Genomic DNA, 22402 nt, shown 5'->3' with positions numbered 1-22402 from the left:
AGCCCCGCATCGGGCTCTGTGCTGACAGCTGGCTCGGAGCCTGGAGCCTGCTTCAGATTCTGTGTCTCCTTCTCTCTCTGCCCCTCCCCCTCTCATGCTCTGTCTCTCTCTGTATCAAAAATAAAAATAAAAACATTTTAAAAAATTTTATAAAAAAACTATTTTGATTTTTTCCTCTATTTTCATGAAACAATTTTTCATATGTAATATTTAAAATATAATATTGTTTTTTTAATGTTTATTTATTTTTGAGAAACAGAGACAGAGACACAGAGTGCAGGGGGGGGTAGGGGGGAGAGGGGCAAAGAGAGACAGACACAGAATCCGAAGCAGGCTCCAGGCTCTGAGCTGTCAGCACAGAGCCCGAAGCGGGGCTCGAACTCACTAGCAGTGAGATCGTCACCAGAGCTAACATCTGTTGCTTAACCGACTGAGCCACCCAGGTGCCCCTAAAAACAATATTCTATATGACATGTAGTTATTTTCTTTCAGACAACTATTAAGTATATGTGGATTTTTTTAAACACTGAACATCTTACATGATGCATAACTATAAGTTTTTCTATATCACATGTTGGGCATACATCCAACAGGACTAGCCGATTACGGGAAGAAAATCAAACACACCTCCCAGGAGTTGTGTGCCCGTGCAAACGGCTCCTAATTACGTACGGCATGCTGGAGACATTTAATTGAGAACCGAAAGACACCTTAGAAATGATCTACTCAAGTGGTTTTCAAATATATTTTAGCTGAAGACACCATTCAACAAAAGAAAGCACCCAAGAAGACCCCAGTGTGAAATGCTTAAATCCTGAGCCACTGTGATGGACACAGGCACAGGGACCTGTGCCTCTCCACTTTTCCCCAAGCCCACCCAGCCTGGTGGTCCCTAAATTGTGGACACTGAGGAAACGGGGCTTAGTGGGAGGCTATATTGTGCAGGATTTGTTTGCTGAGCATTTCAACACGAGACTACAAACACTTTATCAGGTTTCCCTAGGACCGACCCTCTAGGAGAGGCCCCAGAAGCAGGAATTTGCAATGTTTTCTATCCCAACCACCACAAGGGCATGAGGCTCCACCACAGACAGGCTTTGAGCATACCCTTCCTTTTAGCTTTTTTTTAATTTTCACTTTGGAGAATGAGAGACAGAGTGTGAGCAGGGGAGGGGCAGAGAGAGAGGGAGACACAGAATGTGAAGCAGCCTCCAGGCTCTGAGCTGTCAGCACAGAGCCCGACGCGGGGCTCGAACTCACCAACTGCAAGATCGTGACTTGAGCAGAGGTGGGACACTTAACCAACTGAGCCCCCCAGGAGCCCCCAGAAGTTTACTCAGATAGGTTTAAGCAAAGGGCATAAGGTATAAGCAAGGGGTGACTCTTTAAACTTTTTAATGGACAGAGAATTTATCTCCAGGGAAATGCCTAGATATTAAACCTCCAATTCCAAAGTAAATGTGTCACACCCTAGGCAGTGTGTAGATGCATGTCCACTCGGCTGACACTGGGTGACAGACCAGGGTTCTCTGCAGTGTGCAGGGAAAGCAGTTCTCAGACCCGAAGTCTTCCCGAGAGGCTTATGAGCAGAGGGTCAGGCAGACACCTCAAGTCCCCGTCCAACCAGCAGCCCAGGAGCGTAGAGAAGTACCGTCCAAGTACAGCCCGGGAGGCCCACACCCCCATTCTAGAAACCCAGGCACCGTCTCTGAATCCAGAGCGCCAAGTGGCCGGTGGGCACCATGGTCATAATGATGCCCGGGGCTTTCTGTATTCCATGGGAGCAGGGCTTGCCAGAAACAAGAGGCCGGAGCAACTTTTCCCAACGTGGGCTCTCGCTGGGTCAATAGCGAGATTGTTATAGAGGGTAACCGGAGCCGGGTAATGTGTGTCGGCTCTGTGGCTTGATTGTGTCCCTGCTATGTTAATTAGTCCTAGGAGCATGATGGATTGGCAACACGTGTGCGCTCTGAGTCTGAAACCAGCCCTGATAGTTTAGCACTCCATTAGTTACACATCACAGAAACCCAGGGGATGTTTACTCAAAAAGAGGATCGCTTACAAGAGGGAAACATGCTAATTCATTCCTGAACCCGTCTGGGGAGAGGGACACCCCCTCGGCCTGTGAGTGGTGTAACCTGTCATCCAAGACAGAGATGGAATGAGAGGCGGGCGGGAAACTACAGAAGGCCCCGGCCCCCCGCCCTGGGAACCCTGAAATCCCAAATCCTCAGTTGTTCCTCCACGAATCCCTCTGAGACAGAAGTTCAGAGGAGGCTCTGTGTTGACATTTCAATTCATTACCCTGTTCCGGAGGCAGGGAGCCCTGCGCCCGATGGCTCCCACACCCTTGCTGCCCGGCCACGGGGAGGAGGATTCTCACCCTTCATCCTCACCAGGTTTTAGACCTGCTGCCGCCTCCCAGGCCTGGACCTCACCCTGGCAGGTACCAAAAGGGCTCAGGAAGGATGGCCAAAATCCTGGCACTCCGCCCATGCAGGAGATCGCTGCCGGCCTGGTTTTGTAAGCCCAAGGGACTTTGAGGAGGTAAATTCCAAGTTGCCTTCTCCTGGTAAGGCTCCAGAGTTTTAATACTGTCAAAGCAATTGTGTAGACATGAGAAAACACAGAAGTGGCTAAAACATTTTTTTACAAGTGGCTGAAATATTTTCATGAATCTATGAACGGTGCTTGCTCTCAGTGAGCCTGTGACTAGTGTGTAACCTACTGAGGACCTGGGACGTGCATCTACACACTCAGGCGGTGTTGCACAACTGGCGGAGGAGGAGGAGGTCCTGATCTGCAGCGCTTGCTAATTTCTGTGGTGTAAACATTCCCACCACGGCCAATGTCAAGCTGCCGACCTGACAGCACTGAACGGAGAGCCGGGGAAAGATGCTCACCGCAGATTCTCACAAGCCGATGGCAACAGGCTCCCACACATCGTTAGGAGCTGAAGAAATGCATTTGGATAAAAATCATTCCTGCTCCTGGCTATCTGCAGCAATGGTCCTCTTCTCCCTGTTACTGTCCACACATCTTAGCAGAGTAATTAAGACAGCATTTCTGGTTCAAATCCCAGATCTGCTGCTGGGAAATCTAGGGCATGTCCCTTTGTCTTATTCCTACAAAACTGAGACCTGGTAAAGCAGGTTCACCGCCGTCGGGATGCTGTGTGGATTAAATAAATTAGCACACTCTAAAACAGTGCTACTCAAACTTCAGTATGCATCAGGGTCATGGAGATGGCGTGCTAAAATACGGGTGGCCGGTCTCACCCCATATTTTCCAGTTCAGTACATCTCAGGTAGGATCTGAGGATGTACATCTCTAACAAGTTTTCAGGTGGGGTATTTGCATTTGTAACAATGCCCAGGTGATGACATACGGCCGGGCCAGAGCCCACACCTGGAGAACCCCAGTACCGATTTCAGTACAGCACCTAACATCCATTAAATACTGGCTGTTTTGAAGAGGTCAGAGCCTTTGCCTTTAAATAAGGACCATGCCCCGTAGACCCCCGGCCATTCCTAAGTGGACATACTACCCTAGAAGGGCTCCTTGGGATCTAAGAGAAACCTCAGCTCCCGTCAAACAAGGAATAGTGGGGGGAACACTCACTTTTCCTGTTCTTTCCAGCAGTCAGTCAACAAATCACCCCCACCTGAGTGTTAATGGTGAAACGGCTCCAAGAGATTGGGTAGGACAAAAAGGCACATACAATGGGGTGCCTGGGAGGCTCAGTCGGTTGAGCGTCCAACATCGGCTCAGGTCTTGATCTCACTGTTCATGAGCTGGAGCCCCACGTCGGGCTCTGTGCTGACAGCTCGGAGCCTGGAGTCTGTTTCTGATTCTGGGTCTCCCTCTTGCTCTGCCCCTCCCCTGCACATGCTCTGTCTCTCTCAAAAATAAATAATCATCTTTAAAAAATAATAAAAGGCACATATACTAAAGAAGCAGAGATCAAAACCTGGATTACTTCCCAAGGACCCCAGCCAAAAGAAGAAACCCCCAGAGGCCAGCTGTCCGTCCACGGGCACTCACGCTAGCATGTTGGTGTTTCAGTAGCTGATCACACAGACGCCCGACAGCATCTGCATTAATTGGTGAGGCCAGGGAGCAGATGTCTGGTAGCTCTTTAGTGCTCTTAGCACCAGAGTGACTGGTTCTTGAGTGAAGCCCAGAATTTATATACTTCGTCACTAATTCTTCATAAATCTTGTATGCTGAGTCTTAGACTTCCCTTAAATCGCTCAAAAATGATGTAACCTCTTATATTCACCTCTTAGTATGACTACTAATTGCATTCTCTGTGTAAGGCGGAGGGGCAAATGGTGACCCCTCTGTGGCTTTTAAAAAGCATTATTTGATGCTACTAGATCAAATCATTGGTTTTCTGTTAACACACATCCCAGAAGCCACACCCTGGGGTCAGCTCGATGCTTACAACAACACAAGGGAAAGGAGAAATCACCAACCGAGAAAGAGAATGTTTATCCCCCCCTCGTTCCCACGTGAACGGCCTGGAAGGCAGTTCCCGGAGGCTGGGGCGTCGGCACCCATGACAGAACGAGGAGCCCCACCCCGCCGGCAGTGATGATCACAACAAACATCACATGATCACAACAAACCTGCAGAAACCCCAGGTGGAGAGCCCAGGGCGGGGAGGGGGAGAAGGCCTTCAGATTTTCCGTGGCCCGAGCCTTTCGGAGCCTCGGGATTCTGATGCTGGGATATATATGCCCAGAAGACACCTGACCAAAATTTCCACCTTATTTAATGTCTCATTTTCCTCCTTTTCATACAGCAGGTGCACAGCCATGTGAGCGCAGCACCCCCATTGTACACAGACCCCCTAACTCGACCCTAAAAGCCAGCTTTGCCCGCACCAAAAAGCACAGACCCTAGCCTTTCCGCTTTGTCCCGTGTTTCACTTAGAAGCTAGTTGGTCCCTCCAAAGCCTGATCATTTCTCTACGGTCATCCTGTACCTCCTCCAGCACTCAGTGGGCTGCTTTTCTCCTCTCCTGCCACCTGGAGTCTCCACAAAGGGAGTGCGGAAGGAGGAAGAAGCAAGTGGCCCTCCTGCCCATGTGTTCCTAAGTCCCGCAGAAAAAAGCTCGAGGCCAAAACTGTTGAAACCATATCATACCCTACACACCAGGAACTAATCCTCTGACCCAAAAATTCCGAACATGAATGGAGAGAGAGGTGGAAACGAAGCAGCCACACAAAATGAGAGAGATGTTCCCACCTCGTGTAGGAGGTGCCCGTCTTTCCCCTCTTACTAGGATTTACATCTTACGGCTTATGAACAAAGAAGTCACAGGGACAGAGCAAAAGATTTGACTACGTGAACATGAAAATAACGGAAGGAAGGGAGGAAGGAAAAAGAAAGGGAAAAATACAGACTAGAGAAAATATTTGTAGCAAATAGGATAAAGTACACGTATAGTATCTTATGTACATGAAAGTGTTATTTAATTGATAATAGAAAAGAGAAATGAACAGAAGTCACAAAAGCATAAATACAAATAAGTGAATACAGAGAAAGAGGCAGCCTCACTGGGAATCAAAGAAGTGCAAAACTGTAAATATCAAGATACCAATCGTCACCTAATAAGACAGCAAGAAAGAATGTTAAGTAAACATCCAAAGCCAAGAGGGTGAACCTGGCATCAAAACGTGGCTGGGAGCATTCAAAATGATACAACCCGTGAGCAAAGAAGTTTAGAAACTTATCAAATGCCATAAAATTTTTCACAGCCTTTGACCCAGAAATCCTACTTCTCAAAGGAAATAACACACATAAAACAAAAAGCTGCAAACACAAATATATTCAAGGCAACATTCTTAATATTTTTTTTAAATGGAAGCAACCTAAGAACCCAATGATATGGAACAGCTAGGTAAACTATGGTCCCTCCACCCATCATTTATTCAACAAACAATTATTAATCACCTTCCATCCACTATTCCCTTCTTCCCCAATGTCAAAGTAAGAGTAATCAATAACAGATAAAGGAGATTAAAAAAAAATACATTTAGAGGAGCGCCTGGGTGGCTCAGTCGGTTAAGCGTCCGACTTCGGCTCAGGTCATGATCTCACGGTTTGTGGGTTCGAGCCCCCGCATTGGTCTCTGCATTGACAGCTCAGAGTCAGGAGCCTGTTTCAAGTTCTGTGTCTCCCTCTCTCTCTGCCCCTACCCCACTCATGCTCTGTTTCTCTCTGTATCAATAATAAGTTTAAAAAAAATACATTTAGATTGTTTCCCTTTAAACCAAGAAATGTCAGCCTTCAGGGGACCACTGGCACGTATTTTCACCCAAATCATCAGGGAATAAAACACCCGGTGTACTGGAAGCATGGCTGTCTTCGAAAGGACGAGAGATAATGAGTGTTGGTGAGGATGTGGAGAAAGGGGGCCCCTGTGCACTGCTGGTGGGAATGTACATTGGCGCAGCCGCTGTGGAAAACTCAGAAAATTAAAAACAGAACTCGCCTGTGATGCAGTAATTCCACTTCTGGGTACATATCCACAGGAAACGAAAGCAGGACCTGGGAGAGACATGTGCCCCCGCCATGTACACTGTGCCATTATTCACAACAGCCAAGACACAGAAAGAACGTAGGTGTCCATGAGTGAATGAATCAAGAAAACGTGGCATTATATTCAATGGAATAGTACTCAGCCATGAGAAAGAAGGGAATCCTGCCACTTGCCACAACATGGATGGACCCTGAGGGCACCGTGCTAAGTGATATAAGGCACTCAAAGACAAATACTGCAGGACATCACTTCTATGTGGAATCTAAAGAAGCCAAACTCCTAGAAAGAGAGACTAGAATGGCGGTTACTGGGGGCTGGAGGCCCGGGGGATGCTGGTGAAAGGGCACAAGCTTCCAGTTACAAGACAAATAAGGTCTGATGATGTGATGCGTAGCACAGTGATTATATGTAACAATACTGTATTATACACCTGACTGTTCCTGAAAGGGTAGGTCTTCCATGTTCTCACTGCAGAGGAGAAACGGTCACTGTGTGAGGGGACAGACGTGTGAGCTAACATCATGGAAGTGATCGTTTTGCAATACAGAAGTCTATCAAATCAACAGGCTGTACACCTTAAATGTACGAGTTATATGGCAATTATATCTCAATAGCTCTGGAAAAAAATAAAATAAATATCAATGCAAATGCCCAGTATGTAAACATCAGGGAAGTTGATGCCTCTGTTCCTTGAGACCCACCTGATTATTTATAGGCATCCGAAGAGAGCCTTGGGGAAATCATGGGAGACAGCTAAGCCACGGCTCCCAGCAGGCCAGAATTCACAGCCCACTGCTTTAAGGACTTGAACTTAAGTGTACTAGGGCCCCAGGGCCTCAGCAACCACTTGCCTTCAAAGAGCCCTATAAACATTTAAGCGAGGCCTGGGTCCTGGGGGCAGCACAGATGACAGGCAGAAGCAGGTGAGGAGGCTGCCTTGCTCCCCATTGAGGCTCCTTTTCCAAACACAATCTCTCAGCACTTCTGATGTGCTCATCACTGCCCTCCCCTGCCCCTCAGCTCCCTGGAGGCCTGGCAGGAGGGGAGCAAGCTGGCAGTCAGCTTCCCTGGGCTGCTGGGGCTGGGGGCTCTCCGGGCGGCACCTCATCCCACCTGCCTCTGACAGCAGCACCGCGTCCCCGGCCAAGAGGGCTGTCCTCAGCGCTAACGTCAGTCACCTGCCTCCAGGTAACAGCTACAGCGCCTCCCTCACCAGGAGCCGCTTTCCCAGCACTCCCTGTTTTCCAATCAGGGAGAGCCCCTCGTTTCACAACTTCATAATAACAGACCAAGTATCCAGAGAGTCCTTGCTGCGTGGCACGTTAACTGCGCGTTTTGCAGACCTAATTCATTTAACACAACAAGCCTGTGAGCAAAGTACGATCCCTTTACACAGGAGAGAACGTAAGCCTGGAGTAACCTGCCAAGTGCACACGCTAACGGGATGCCTTTTGACCCCACGATCCCACTGCTGGGAGTTAAACTGGCCCACAGGAATGAAAATCTCTACATACAAATATATTTGTGGGGGCGTTATGTAGCACGCGGAAAAGCTGGAAGCAATCTAAGAAGAGTAACAGGTAGAGAATAGCTAAGTAAATGCATTCGTTTACTAAGGGATTTGGACTCCGGCAGGCTGGTTGCATGAACCACTGCACCACTCTGCCTCCTTAGAAAGAGGCGGACTACCAAAATGTACACTACGGGTAAATGGCTAGCATGCAAGCCCTTCCTGAATGCAGGGGGGGAAACTGACGCCTGAAAGATGGGGATGGTGACCAGGATCCAGGCTCAGGCAATGCATTTTGGCCACCTCTTGGTTTTATCTATACCAGGTCTGCATGCCCTGTTTCCTCCCAGAATCAGACTCCAAATCTTCCCTCTGCTGCTTCTTCAAAATCAAAAATAAGTAGGCACTAATCTAGGTCCTGACCTATTTTTTTTTTAAAGAAAATAAGTGTGGTTTTATTCTCTCCAAAAGCCTTACAACCAGCAAGCTCATCTAAACCAAAGCAAAACTTGGATGCACTATAGGGCAGGTAAAGGACCGTGCTAACAGCTTTCGGTGAGGGCATTGATCAAGAGCCTCAGCTGAGCTACCCAAGAGCCCGGAGGATTCTCACTACTGGGGGCCGCCGAGCAGGGCTCTTGGGGAGGGTTTCCTCAAATTTAAAAGCCCTCAGTCCTGCCAGGGGCCAGGCGAGGGCACAGACCCATCTGCAGGGGCCACACACACACACACATGCCGCCTCCCTCCCCTTGTTCATGGTATATAAACGCACAGTCCACCTACCCGCCAGGCCAGCTCCTGAGGGGATCTGCTCGCACAACGCTGCTCTCTCCTCTGTTTATCTCCCTCCAGCCTCCTCCGTGACTCTCACTGCTGGAAAGCACACCCTCCCCCGAGACCTTGCTGGCAGGGGTCTAGGCCTTCTGAGCCTCCACTTCCCTGATGGGCTCGGGTATTTCCTCTTTTACTTTTGAAAAGACATTTCCTAATTCCTTCTTTAATATCCCAGGATACGGGAAAAGTTATTTCACAGAGAAGTCAAGGGCTACAGTGGGCTAGGTAGCATGACCCTTGGCCTTCCTCATTTCTACATTCAAGGTTCCAGCTTCAGCAAACTTGAAGATCAGGACACGTGGCCCTGCATGAGTTTTCTGGGGCACAAACCTGAATCCATCTCAGTGCGTGGCTCGTGTGGAAGTGAACTCCGCAATTACAGTAAGTGAGCCTCACTGAGCGCCCAGGATGTGCGTATCAGCTCAGCTATGTCTCTGTCTTCTCAAAATCTAGAACGCATGGTATGGACGAAGGAAGAATGGTAATACATATGCGGCCCTCATGAAGGGCCTGGAATGTGCTGCAGAATGCCATGGCTCAGCCTTCTCTCCCACACAGGATGTGTATCCTTAGCAGGGGTAAGGATAAGGGTTTGGTTCTGTGAGCTGTGCTCACAGTACAATCCATACAGATCAGTCAGTACATCAGCATGTACAGGACGTAGAGACAGCCCCCCACCCAGCCCCGGGAACCAGGAATTCTACCCTAAGCAAAGGAGTCCGAAAAGAAATGGGCCCCGTCCTTTCCTCTAGAATCTGTAGGATGGGCAGAGGAAAAGGCAGCCAGAAAGAAAAAAAGAACACGTAAGCTCACAACACTCACTACCCCTTTCTCCGTGAAGGAAGAGGTTTCGGAAGTATGTCAAGCAAAGACTTGGTGTTAGACATGAATGAATGTCCCAGAGCGTTAGTGGTTATATAATTGCTCCAAGCTTCCAGTGCCTTCTCTGAAGTGGGGCTCTCTTTGGGTTCTTAGGAAGATTCAATGAGATCTATGTGAACAGTTCATCACAGGGCCCAACGAAGAGTAAGTGTTCAATTAACGTCCAGCAGCATACTCATTACTTGCCTATCTGTTACAGACCGACCCCCGAATGCCTAAACCACCTCTTTCTTCTTCAGCTGCTTTTGGTGAAGAGGTTTATTTTCCTGGTCTGATGAATGCCTTCTGGCTCCTGCTCCATGGGGCTGCAGTGGCCTCCACTGCCCATCTCTAAGCCTATAGGAACAGACAGGACCTACCTTGCAGGTCTCAGATAACTTTACTCTTTGTTGGAAGAGAATCAAAGAGGCCAGAGACAGATCAGCTGGTCAGACTGCTCACTAATAAAAGCCAGGATATGGCAGGGAAAGAGACAACTTTTCAGAAATGTGATAGACCCCCTTCGGTGATGGACAAAACATCTGTTTGTCCCATCTTGCAGATCTGGGAACGCTGGGTCTAAGAGCTGTTTTTTCTGACAGCATTAGATGGAATGCTGTTTCTATGCTCACGCAGGGGTGTCTTTTCAACTCCGAACGTAAACATTTAGCTCCAAGAATGGAAGAAATACCAGGCTGCAAGGGCAAGCAGTTACTTTGCGGATCTTAAAGGATCCCCTGGTTTGGGGCCTCCCGCTGGTAAGTTAATTGCTGACAACTCTCAATATTGCTTGAAAAGAGCAAAGGTTTTAAAAATGAGATTAGAAAAAAAAAGTCATGATACATAGAGTTGACAAGGGGCTTGTCACTAGAATATATAAAGAACTCTTGCAATTCAACAATAAAAAGGCAAATGATCCAATTGAAAGAAACATGGGTAAAAGATTTCAACAGACGCTTCACCAAGAAAGATACACAAATTCTTAATAAACACATGAAAAGATGCTTAACATGATTAGTCATCAGCGAAATGCAAATTAATGCTATAATGAAGTAGCACTCTATATGTATTAGAATAACTTAAAGAAATTTAAATTTGACAATACCATGTGTTTGTGATATGAGGCAGCTAGAAGTCTCCGACAGGGCTGGTGAGAATGACAACAGTACCGCTATTTGAGAAAACGTTTTGGAAGTTGTTTATAAAGTAAAACATTCACTGGCCATACGATCCAGTACTCCCACACCTGGGTATTCACTCAAGAAAAATGAAAATATATGTCTACATAGAAGTTGTACAGGGGGCACCCGGGTGGCTCAGTCATTTAAGCATCTGACTTCAGCTCAGGTCATGATCTCGTGGTTTGTGAGTTCTAGCCCCTCATCAGGCTCTGTGCTAAGGGCTTGGAGCCTGGAGCCTGCCTCGGATTCTGTGTCTCTGTGTCTCTCTTCCCCTCCCCTGCTCGTGCTCTGTCTCTCTCTCTCTTTCTCAAAAATAAATAGACATTAAACAAAAAAATTTTTTTAAAAAAGGAAGACTTGAACACGGGCACCTGGGTGGCTCAGTTGGTTAAGCATCCAACTCTTGATTTCTGCTCAGATCATGATCTCATGGTTCCTGAGATCAAGCCCTGTATCGCTTGGGATTCTCTCTCTGCCCCTCCTCCTCCTCTCTCTCTCTCTCTCTCTCAAAATAAATAAACATTAAAAACAAATGCCCACAAACAGGTGAATGGATACACAGACTGTGACGTGGACACGTCCCTGCCCTGGAATGCTACTCAACAATAAAATGAAAGGAACTAAATGTACAACAACCACTGAAGCTGGAAAACATCATGCTGGGTAAACTGAGTCAGACACGGAAGACCACAAACTGCCCACTTTCGCCTGCACAACACTCCTAATGTAACGTGACAGGACAGACCTACTGTAATGTGACAGGAAGCAGGAAAGTGGTTACATCGGACTCACTCACTGGGAAGGGACGCAAGGAAGTCAGTGATGCCCAATCTCTGTCTCTCTTTAACTGCAGGAACAAGTTATCAGTGTTCCTTTAGCAAAACACTTTGTATCAAGTAAGACAGAAAAAAAGCTAAGGAGAATTTAGTCTAAGAGTAGATTTTCCCTCTGATCCAAGGTGAAATGATAATAGACAAAGCTTGTGTGAAACTTACTCTGTGCCAGGGCCCCTCCTAGATGCTTTAGGTATTTAATCCTCTCGGGAGTGAGGAGGTACATTCTGGCATTAACCTCCTAGTGGAGGAAACTAAGGCAGAGAGAAGATGTCTTAGACAGGATGAGTCTCTGCTGCAAAGTGGCTGAACAGGGTTTGCACACAGGTTTGTCCGACTTCAGGAATCTGCTTCCTTTTTTTGTTATTTATTTATTTTTGAGAGAGAGCGCGCACGCATGTGCACAAAAGAGGGGCAGAGAGAGAGGGAGACAGAGAATCCCAAGAAGGCTCAGAGCTGTCAGCACAGAGCCCGATGCGGGGCTCAAACTCTCAAACCATGAGATCATGACCTGAGCCAAAGTCAGACGCTTAACCGACTGAGCCCCCCAGGGGTCCCGGGAATCTGCTTCCTTGACCACTTTCCTAAGGCTGCCTCTCAGAGCATGTAATGTTTTAGCCCCAGAGACTTTAAGAAGGCTCTCTTAGAAGCATCACGAACGTGGCCCCTGGGTGGCTCTGTTGGTTGAATGTCCAACTCTTGATTTCAGCTCAGGCCACACTCCCAGGATACTGGGATCCAGCCCCACACTGAGCCATGCACTGAGCTCCGTGCTAAGCATGGAGCCAGTGTAACATTCTCTGTCTCTCTCTCTCTCTCTCTGTCCCTCTCCCCAAGTCATGCTTGCTCGATCTCTCTATTCTATCTCTCAAAATAAAAAAAATTTTAAATTTAAAAAAACAAAGAAGCATCACTAAGAATAGTCCTAGATGGCCCAGGGGACACATCACAACAGGGACAAAGAGATTTTTCTATTTTCTGAAAGGGGGTGGGCAACTCCTCACACAGGCAAGTTTTTCTGGAAGTGGTACACTGGATTCAAACACCTGAAAGCCCCGCCCCCCTTGCCTCTGCTGGAAACGGTAAGCCGGTGTCTGAGTGCTTGGTACAGGGGACACACACCCCGGCCAGCACGCTAAGTCCTAAGCTAGTTAACCCAAGAAGGAGCATAAAAATGCCCCGGAGAAAAAAGTGAGACAGGAAGAGTCTGCCAGGATGCACAGAGAGGTGGCCTTGGCCAGCTCCCCTCCTGTGGAACAGAGGGGACTAAGAGGGAAGAGAGGAAAACAAATTCTCAACGCCCACTTTTGCAGGAGCCTAGAAGCTTCTCTTTGGCTGATCCTTCAAGGCGGGGGGGGGGGTTTCACCTTGGTGCCGCACGTCAGTCCTGCATCGAAAAAAATCACCTGAGAAGGGAACTCTCCCTACTGAACGCACAGTGTGAGGGTGGGTCAGTCCTTCCCACAGCAAGCTGGTAACAGAGGGGCCTGCTTGGAACCTCTATCTCCTTACGTCTCCAGCCATACGTACCTAATAACCGTCCTTAACAGCCCCCTCCTCGCCAACCTGAGCCAGTGTCCCTGCTTGGAACACTTTCTTACAATGTGGTGGTGCTTTTCAGATTCTGTGTTGCACACGTTGCATGTTTTATTTCCTACTAGAATGAAAATTGAGGAAGCAGAGACCTGTGCACCCACCTGGGCATCTACTATACATTCCCAGTGGGCGTTACATTATATCTGATGGATGAAAAGGACAGAAGGAAGAGAAGAAGGGAGGAAAGAAAGAGGGAGGGAAACAACGAGTGAATAATGAATAAAGCCATATTTTCTTCTTTTTTTTTTAATTAATTCTTTTGAGAGAGGGAGAAGGTGTGTGCGTGCAAGCAGGGAAGGGGTGCAGAGAGAGAGAATCCCAAGCAGGTTCCGCACTGTCAGCGCAGAGCCGGATACAGGGCTGGAACTCACAAACAATGAGATCATGACCTGAGCTGAAATCAAGAGTCGGATGCTTAACCGACTGAAACCACCCAGGTGCCCCAAGCCATATTTTCCTAAAACGCTAATGCCGGTAACCAAAAGTGATTATTAAGAAGCAAACTGCTCCCCATTGCCAAGGCCTCAGGCCTCATGATGTCCAGACGTCCCTGAGGACTTTATGACTTCTAGAAGCCCCATTGCTTCAGGACCCAGTGACGACTTCTGTGCCTGCATGGCTAGTCTGCAATCCCAACCCTGGCTGAGAGAGAACTCTCTGGATGGTCATCGGTGAGTAATACCTTCCAGGTGCCGAATGTCGGGTAAATACATTTGTCTTACTAGAAAGCTCAGGAGGCTCGTTTCTTAATGGGAAACTATAAAACTCCAAACAGCTCGGCTTCAACTGGGAGCATCCTCCTCGCCCATCCTCAGCCCGGTCGGGGTAACAAGGTCCAGATGAACTGTAACGTTCGTTAATTTCTCTCTGGGCCCTGATTTCCTATGAGAAAGGAAGGTGAGTGACATTTCAAAAGAGCTTTGTGAGATTTATGTTTTTGTATCTGTGGAGGTTTTCTCATAACCTGTGGAAGCTTCTTTTGTCTGTCTTTGAACCTATTTATTAGCTGGACAATATTTTAGGCAAATTGAAAAAAGGGACAGTCTTCAGCTAGAAATAGAGAGGGGTTAGGAAAAGTAATAAATCATTTATGGGTTGCCAGTGGTAAGAAATGGTCTCATGTGAAATGTGTACCCAATGCATAGAGCTGTGTGTGTGTGTGTGTGCACGTGTGCATGCGTGCACACATGTGTGTATGTGAAGGGAAAGGGTTTATCTCTGTAGTGCACTAAAAGAACCCTAGTTTTCCTATAATGTGTTACAGGGAACATGGGTATTCCATTTTCATCAAGCGCAACAACACAAACCTTTGAACCTAAAGTTAAGTGAATTCCTGCATAAACACTATCACCACACACCCTGCCAGACCCCTGGGGTCCACACAGCACAACGCTGGCTCCATGAAGCACGTCAAGAAACATTAGACGCTGGGTCTGCGTCCTCACGGAGGCATGCAAGACGTGCGTGTGAAATCTGACCGCATCACGCCCATACGGAAAACCGCAGAACAGTTTCCTGCTCTACTTCGGATACAAAGTCAAATCAGGAGACTACAGATGCTGGCGAGGATGTGGAGAAATGGGCACCCTCCTACGCTGCTGGTGGGAATGTAAACTGGTGCAGCCACTCTGGAAAACAGGGTGGAGGTTCCTCAAAAAACTATCCATAGAACTCCTCTATGACCCAGCAATAGCTCTGCTGGGGATTTACCCAAGGGATACAGAAGTGCTGATGCATAGGGGCACATGTACCCCAATGTTCATAGCAGCACTGTCAACAATAGCCAAATCATAGAAAGAGCCTAAATGTCCATCACCTGATGAATGGATCAAGAAGATGTGGTTTATATATACAATGGAGTATTACATGGCAATGAGAAAGAATGAAATCTGGTCATTTGTAGCAAAGTGGATGGACTTCGAGGGTGTCATGCTAAGTGAACTAAGTCAGGCGGAGAAGGACAGATACCATATGTTTGCACTCATAGGTCTAACAGGAGAAAACTAACAGAGGGCCATGGGGAGGGGAAGGGGAAAAAGAGTTAGGGAGAAGGAGGGAGGCAAATCATGAGAGACTCTTGAATACTGAGAACTGCTGGCTGAAGGGGGAGGGAGAGAGGGAAGGGGGGTGATGGTCAGGAGGGGGGCACTTGTGGGGAAGAGCACTGGGTGTTACATGGAAACCAACCTGGTAATGAACTATTTTTTTTTTTTAAAAAAGAACGTCAAGGCCTTTAGCACATCCCTGCTAAGTCTTCAGTCTCCTTGCTCTTTGCAGCTTCACCCACACACACTAGCTTCTTCAATTCCTCACAGGCACCGAGTTCATTCTGCCCCCAGACCCTGAGCACCTGCCGGTCCCTCTTCCTAGAACCTTCTTCCTCTCAGTATTTCCCCTTTATTTCTAGTCTGTAGCATACTCTGTGTATTAATGAGAATTGTTCAGAATAACGATCAATAGGATACATACAGATACATATAAGAAGAGATCTATTATGGGAATTGACTCACGCAGCCATAGGCTGAGAGGTCCCACAGTCTGCCGCCTGGGAGCCGGAGACCCAGGAGACCCAGTGGTGTTACTCCGTCTGAGTTCAAAGGCCTCAGAACCTGGATTGATGGTGGAAGCCCAAGTCTGAAACCCCCGTCCCAGGGCAGAAGGGCAGGACGAGGTAGGTGCTCGGATCAATCAGCGAGAGCACACGTTCACCCTTCCTCTGCCTTTCTGTCCTGTGGAGGTCCTCGGGGGGCCGGGGGAGGCTCCCCAACACTGGGGAGGCCTTCTGCTTTACCCAATTCCCCAGTTCAGTCGCTGACCCCTTCTAGAAACACCCTCACAGACACACCCAGGAATCACGTTTGACCAGCCCTCTCCACATCCCTCAGCCCAGTTACACCAACACATAACATGAATCCATCGCAGCTTCTTGGATTACGACCACATTGCACACCTAAAACTAGAGTGATATTGTGTGTCACCGGCACCCAAATTAAAAAAAAAAAAAGATTTTAAAAACTTAGCCATCACACTCAGAAAGCCCTCCCCCAGTTAGTCAGGCTCTTGGCTCTTCTATCTTAACTGTTCCTCTTTTCTTTGTTCTGCCTTATAGTTCTAAATTTCTAGGTTTCCGGTATTTATATTTATACAGGTTTCCAGATTCAGATCTCTTTCCCGATTTCCCCGCTGGACCAGAAGCTCCATGGTCGCCGGGCACTGGGCCCCTGGCTATCTCAAGCACCACGCCAGGGATGCAGAAGGTGGGCGATCAAGATTTGTTGACTGAATTAATAACTGATTGAAAAATGAAACCACGGGGCGCCTGGGTGGCTCAGTTAGTTAAGCGTCCCACTTCGGCTCAGGTCATGATCTCACAGTTTGTGGGTCCAAGTCCAGCATCAGGTTCTGTGCTGACAGCTCGGAGCCTGGAACCTGCTTCTGACTCTGTGTCTCCCTCTCTCTCTGCCCTGCCCACCCCACTCTCAAAACTAAATAAACATTAAAAAAAAATTTTTTAAAGAAATGTTGAAAATGAAACCTTGCTGGAAGTTCACCACAAGGTAAGGCACCAGATAAAGAATAACTCAGAGAAAAGCACAGCCCATCCACCTTTTCCCAACTTGGTACGCAAGATTTTTCTCAGTTGTTTCCCTTCCTGTCCTTCAGAGACACAGCCACCCGGGATACAGAGCCCCCGCTCTGCTCCCACCGCTGCCCAGCTCCCAGCATCAAAGTGTCCGGATATCAGGGCCCTCGCCCAGAGGGGCAGCCTTCCCTCCTGCGGCTAAACACTCCCTCCCAGCGATGACTCTTCCTTCTGCTTTCGTTGCTGCAGGGAGAGTCCGGAAGGAAGGAGGGTGAGGTCTCCGCAACCAGGAAGAGTTTCTGCCACTTCCAGAGCAAGAGTTGTCTGGTGGGCAAGTGACAGCCACACACGGGGGCCAGGAAAGAACCCGCAGGAACTCAGAACCTCACATTCATCAGCCTGCCCTCCAGCATCTCTGTGTTTCCTGAACAGCGCCCACACCCCAGGATCCTACCCCAGACTTCAGGAGAACAGCGGTGTTTTTGTGTTACACTTCAAGGCGGGGGGCTACAAACCCCCACTTTCCAGAGAGAAAGAGAAGCGGTGTACTCAACGTTACCTGGAAAGTTCTAGAGTAACTAAAAGCAGGCCTCCCGGTGGATGGGCATTGGAAGCCCAGGAAATCTTCAGGCGCTTGGTTGCATTCATGATGTTCCTTTTGAGGCAAAAAAAAAAAAAGTCATTTTTCTCCAGAGCCCATCGTGGGGACAGTCCCCTAGGCGGGAGCTGGCGTGGAGGGAGGGCTTGGGTAGGAAAACGAACGTGGCAGGTGTTGAAGCAAATGCTGACTGGCAGACCTTACAGTTTCTTCCACCAACGGGAACCAGGGGCCTGTGGGTTGGGTCTCTTTTGTTTAATTTTTTTAACGTTTATTTATTTTAAAGAAAGAGAGACAGCACGAGCAGGGAAAGGCAGAGAGAGAAACAGAATCTAGAGCAGGCTCCAGGCTCGGAGCTGTCGGCACAGAGCCCGACGCGGGGCTGGAACTCACAAACCACGAGATCATGACCTGAGCCAAAGTCACACACTTAACCAGCTGGGCCACCCAGGTGCCCCAGGAGTCGGTCTCTTTGGCAACGTAGTAGCCTGACCAAAATCCTCCAGCAAAATCACATATATTCTGTTCTAAGCCATGAAGACGGCAAAGCTAAACTTCTGGACTCAAGTTGTCTCTAAGTTACTCCAGGTTCTGGGAAGAAATGCGGTAGAGCCAATTGCACCATGAGGGAAATGTCCCAGGAGTCAGCTGTCTGTGGGCGAGCATGAGGCCATGGAGGAGTGAGGGTCCCTGTGGGGACCATGAGGAAGAGACGATTCAAGAGATGTAGGACAAAGAGCTCTGGGCCAAGACACCGGCAGGCAAGAGAATGAAGGGCCCCATCTTCACACCACACACAAAATTAACCCGAAATGGAGCACCGACCTAAACGTACTGCTGCACTAAGAGCTTACACCGGGAAGCCCTTAGGAGCAAACACAGGAGGAAGGCTTTGTGGCCCCGCAGGAGGCAAAGCCCTCTTAGGCCCAACACCAAAAGCACAGGCAACAGAAGGAAAAAGAGAGAAATTGGACTTGATCAAAATTAAAAACTCTTGGGGCACCTGAGTGGCTCGGCTCAGTCGGTTAAGCATCTGACTTTGGCTCAGGTCATGATCTCACCATTCATGAGTTCGAGCCCTGCATCGGGCTCTGAGCTGTCTGGAGCCTACTTTGAATTCCGTGTCTCCCTCTCTCTCTCTGCCCCTTCCCTGCTCGCTCTCTCTCTCTCTCAAAATTAAATAAACATTTAAAAAATTTTAATAAAAAAAATTAAAAGCTTTTGGCTGCAAACAAAAGTGTCGAGAAAGTAAAAGAACAGCTCACACGATGGGAGAGGACATCTACACACTGAAGACCTGAGAAGGGACTGGTCTCCAAATACATAAAGAGCTCTTGCAGCTCAATAATAAAACGGCAAATAACATAATTTTAAAAGAGACAAAGACTCTGAACGATGTTTCTCCAAGAAGATATACAAAGACTGTGAAAGTTAAAAAATAAAAAAGATGAACCAGCAGATAAACTGTTAGAATCAATACTTGAAGTTAACAAGATACCTAGATAAAAGGCCAAGGTACAAAAACCAAGCGTGTTTCTATAGAAGAAAATATTTAAGTGAAATTTTTATAACTGGACCATTTACAAGAGCATCCAGAAAATCAAATGTCTGGGGCACCTGGGTGGCTCAGTCGGCTGAACAGCCGACTTCAGCTCAGGTCATGATCTCATGTCGTAGGTTTGAGCCCCATGTCCGGCTCTGCACTGACAGCTCAGAGCCTGCTTCAGATCTTCTGTCTGTCTCTCTCTCTCTCTCTCTCTGGCAGTCCCCCACTTGTGCGCTCGCTCACTCTCTCTCTTTTTCTCTCTCTCTCAAAAATAAATAAACAGTAAAAAAAAAAATCCAGTGTCTGGGAATAAATTCATCAAAAGATAGTTAAGACCTCTATACTGAAAACTACAAAATATCATCCAGTATAATTAAAGGAGACTTAGATCAATGGACGGATACAGGCTGACTTGGAAGACAATACTGGAAAGGTATCAATTCTCCCCCATGTATCTATAGATTCAACTTATTCCCAGTCAAAACCCCAACATGCTCCCCTACCCCCAAAGAAACTGACAATCTAAATCTAAAATTTATATGGAAGTAAAATGAGCAAGAAAAGTCAATAAAATCTTAATGGGCAAAAGGACTTATATGGTAAGATATCAAGACTGATTATAAGGCTATAGTAATTAAAACAACGTCATTGGCAAAAGGATAGACAGATCGACAAATGGACGTAAAAATAGTGCAGAAACAAACCTTTATACAGCCATTTGATTTATGATGGAGTTGCAAGGCACTGAAAGAAAGACTGTCTTTTCAGTAAGTGGTGTTGGGTCAAGTGGAAATCTATATGGGGAAGAAACTGAATCTCGACCCCTACACCTCACCCTATACACAAAAATCAATTCCAGATGGAATGCAAATCTATATATGCAACATAAAACAATAAAACTCCTAGATGAAAACACAAGAGAATTACCTTTATAACCCTGGACTTCATTAAAATGAAGAACTTTTTTTTAATTTTTTTTTATTTATTTTTGAGAGACAGAGAGAGACAGTGTGAGCAGGGGAGGGTCAGAGAGAGAGGGAGACACAGAATCTGAAGCAGGCCCCAGGCTCTGAGCTAGCTATCAGCACAGAGCCCGACACGAGGCTCAAACCCATGAACCGCGAGATCATGACCCGAGCTGAAGCCAGAAGCCAGACGCTTAACCAACTGAGCCACCCAGGCTCCCCAAGAACTTCTGTTATAAGTATATCAAATTAATAGGCTTAAACTCACAATAGGTAAAAAATGTCTTTACAAGTTGATTTAATTTAAAAACTGTGAGTAGACACGACATAAGAGACAATACCCAATGGCTTAATAAATGTATGAAAAAATGCACATAAAATTACAATGAGATCATCAGTGAACACTCACCAGAATGGCTAAAATTAGAAAGACTGACAGTACCAACTGTTGGCAAGAAAACGGAACATCTGCAACATTCACGCACTGCTGCCAGAAGTCTAAATTGCTAGAACCCCTTGGAATAAGTGTTTAGCTGCATTTGCTTAAACTGAACATATATATATATATACTCCCCAGGCTACGCCATTTCTCCCAACATACATAACAGAGATATATACATTTGTTTACCCAACGATCTGTGTTAAGAATGCTCACAGTACCCAAGGGATACAGAAGTGCTGATGCATAGGAGCACATGCACCCCAGTGTTCATAGCAGCACTGTCCACAATAGCCAAAACATGGAAAGAGCCTAAACGTCCATCACCTGGTGAGTGGATCAAGAAGATGTGGTTTATATACACAATGGAGTACTACATGGCAATGAGAAAGAATGAAATCTGGCCATTTGTAGCAAAGTGGATGGACCTCGAGGGTGTCATGCTAAGCAAAATAAGTCAGGCAGAGAAGGACAGAAACCATATGTTTGCACTCATAGGTCTAACAGGAGAACAGGACAAACCTAACAGAGGACCATAGGGAGAGGAAGGGGGGAAAGAGAGCTGGGGAGAGTGAGGGACACAAATCATAAAAGACTACTGAATACTGAAAACGAACCATGGACTGAAGGGGGAGGGGGAGGGAGGGAGGGGGTAATGGTCATGGTCGGGGGGCACTTGTGGGGGAGAAGCACTGGGTGTTATATGGAAACCAATTTGCAAATAAACTATTAAAAAATTATAAAGAAAGAAAGCTCACAGAAGTCCAACTAGTAAGGGCCAAAACCCAGAACCAGCTCCAATGCCCATTATCGGTAGAATGGATAATGCTGGAACATCATAGACTAGGATCCACGAAAAAATGAAAATAAACCTCAACCACATGCAACAGTGCAGATGAATGTCACAGACGGAGCACTGAGGGAAAGCAGTCAGTCACGAAAGGGAGCACACTGTATGATTCCATTTTTATAAAGTTCAAGACAAGGCAAAATGAATCTAGTGTTAGAAATCAGATTTGGGGGGGCGCCTGGGTGGCTCACTCGGTGAAGCGCCTGACTTCAGCTCAGGTCATGATCTCACGATTCATGAGTTTGAGCCCCACATTGGGGTCTGTGCTGATGGCTCAGAGCCTGGAGCCTGCTTCAGATTCTGTATCTCCCTCTCTCCCTGTCACTCCTCTGCTCGTGCTCTGTCTCTCTCTTAAAGATAAATAAACATTTTTTTAAAAATTGTATAGGAAGGAAGGAAAAGAAATCAGATTTGGGGCGCATCTGGGTGGCACAGTTGGTTAAGCCTCTGACTCTTTTTCTTTCTTTAATGTTTTCTTTATTTTTGATACAGAGAGAGACAGAGCATGAGGGGGTGGGGCAGAGAGAGAAGGAGACACAGAACCGGAAGCAGGCTCCAGGCTCTGAGCTGTTAGCACAGAGCCCAACGCGGGGCTTGAACCCATGAACGTGAGATCTGACCTGACCTGAAGTCAGAGGCTTAACCAACTGAGCCACCCAGGCGCCCCAAGCCTCACTCTTGATCTTAGCTCAGGTCACGATCTCACAGTTCATGAGTTCGAGCCCCACATGGGGCTCTGTGCTGATGGCGTTATTAAATAAAATTTTTTAAAAATCAGATTTGGAGATACCTTTGTGGGAAGAGCAGATGAGTAGGAGGAGGAACAAGAGGTGGCTCTGAGGTCCGGACAATGTTTTAAATCTTGATCCAGGGGCTGATTTGTATGCGTGTGTTCATCTTGTGAAAATTCATTTTGCTGTACAGAGATTTGTGGGGGGAGTTAATTTTTTTTAATTTATTTTTAAATTGTTGCTGAGGGCACCGGGCCTGCGCAATCAGTCAGTAGACGTGTGACTCTTGGTGTCTGGGCCCTGAGTTCCAGCCCTACTTTAGGCA

General features: G+C 47.2%; 1 protein-coding gene across 1 annotated transcript in view; it reads right to left on the bottom strand.

Annotated features, from left to right (window-relative positions):
* DMRT2 (doublesex and mab-3 related transcription factor 2) overlaps positions 1 to 22402 on the bottom strand; it is a 46918-nt gene that overhangs the window by 22702 nt on the left and 1814 nt on the right. The window contains exon 2 of the mRNA XM_029920361.1: positions 17508 to 17603. Coding sequence (XP_029776221.1) covers positions 17508 to 17603 — 96 coding nt within the window. The remainder of the gene's footprint in view (positions 1 to 17507; positions 17604 to 22402) is intronic.

Source organism: Suricata suricatta, chromosome 13 (assembly GCF_006229205.1).
Source record: "Suricata suricatta isolate VVHF042 chromosome 13, meerkat_22Aug2017_6uvM2_HiC, whole genome shotgun sequence".
NCBI classification, from domain to species: domain Eukaryota; kingdom Metazoa; phylum Chordata; class Mammalia; order Carnivora; family Herpestidae; genus Suricata; species Suricata suricatta.
Note: the sequence above shows the minus strand (reverse complement) of the source record. Positions and strands in the feature narration are given on the sequence as shown.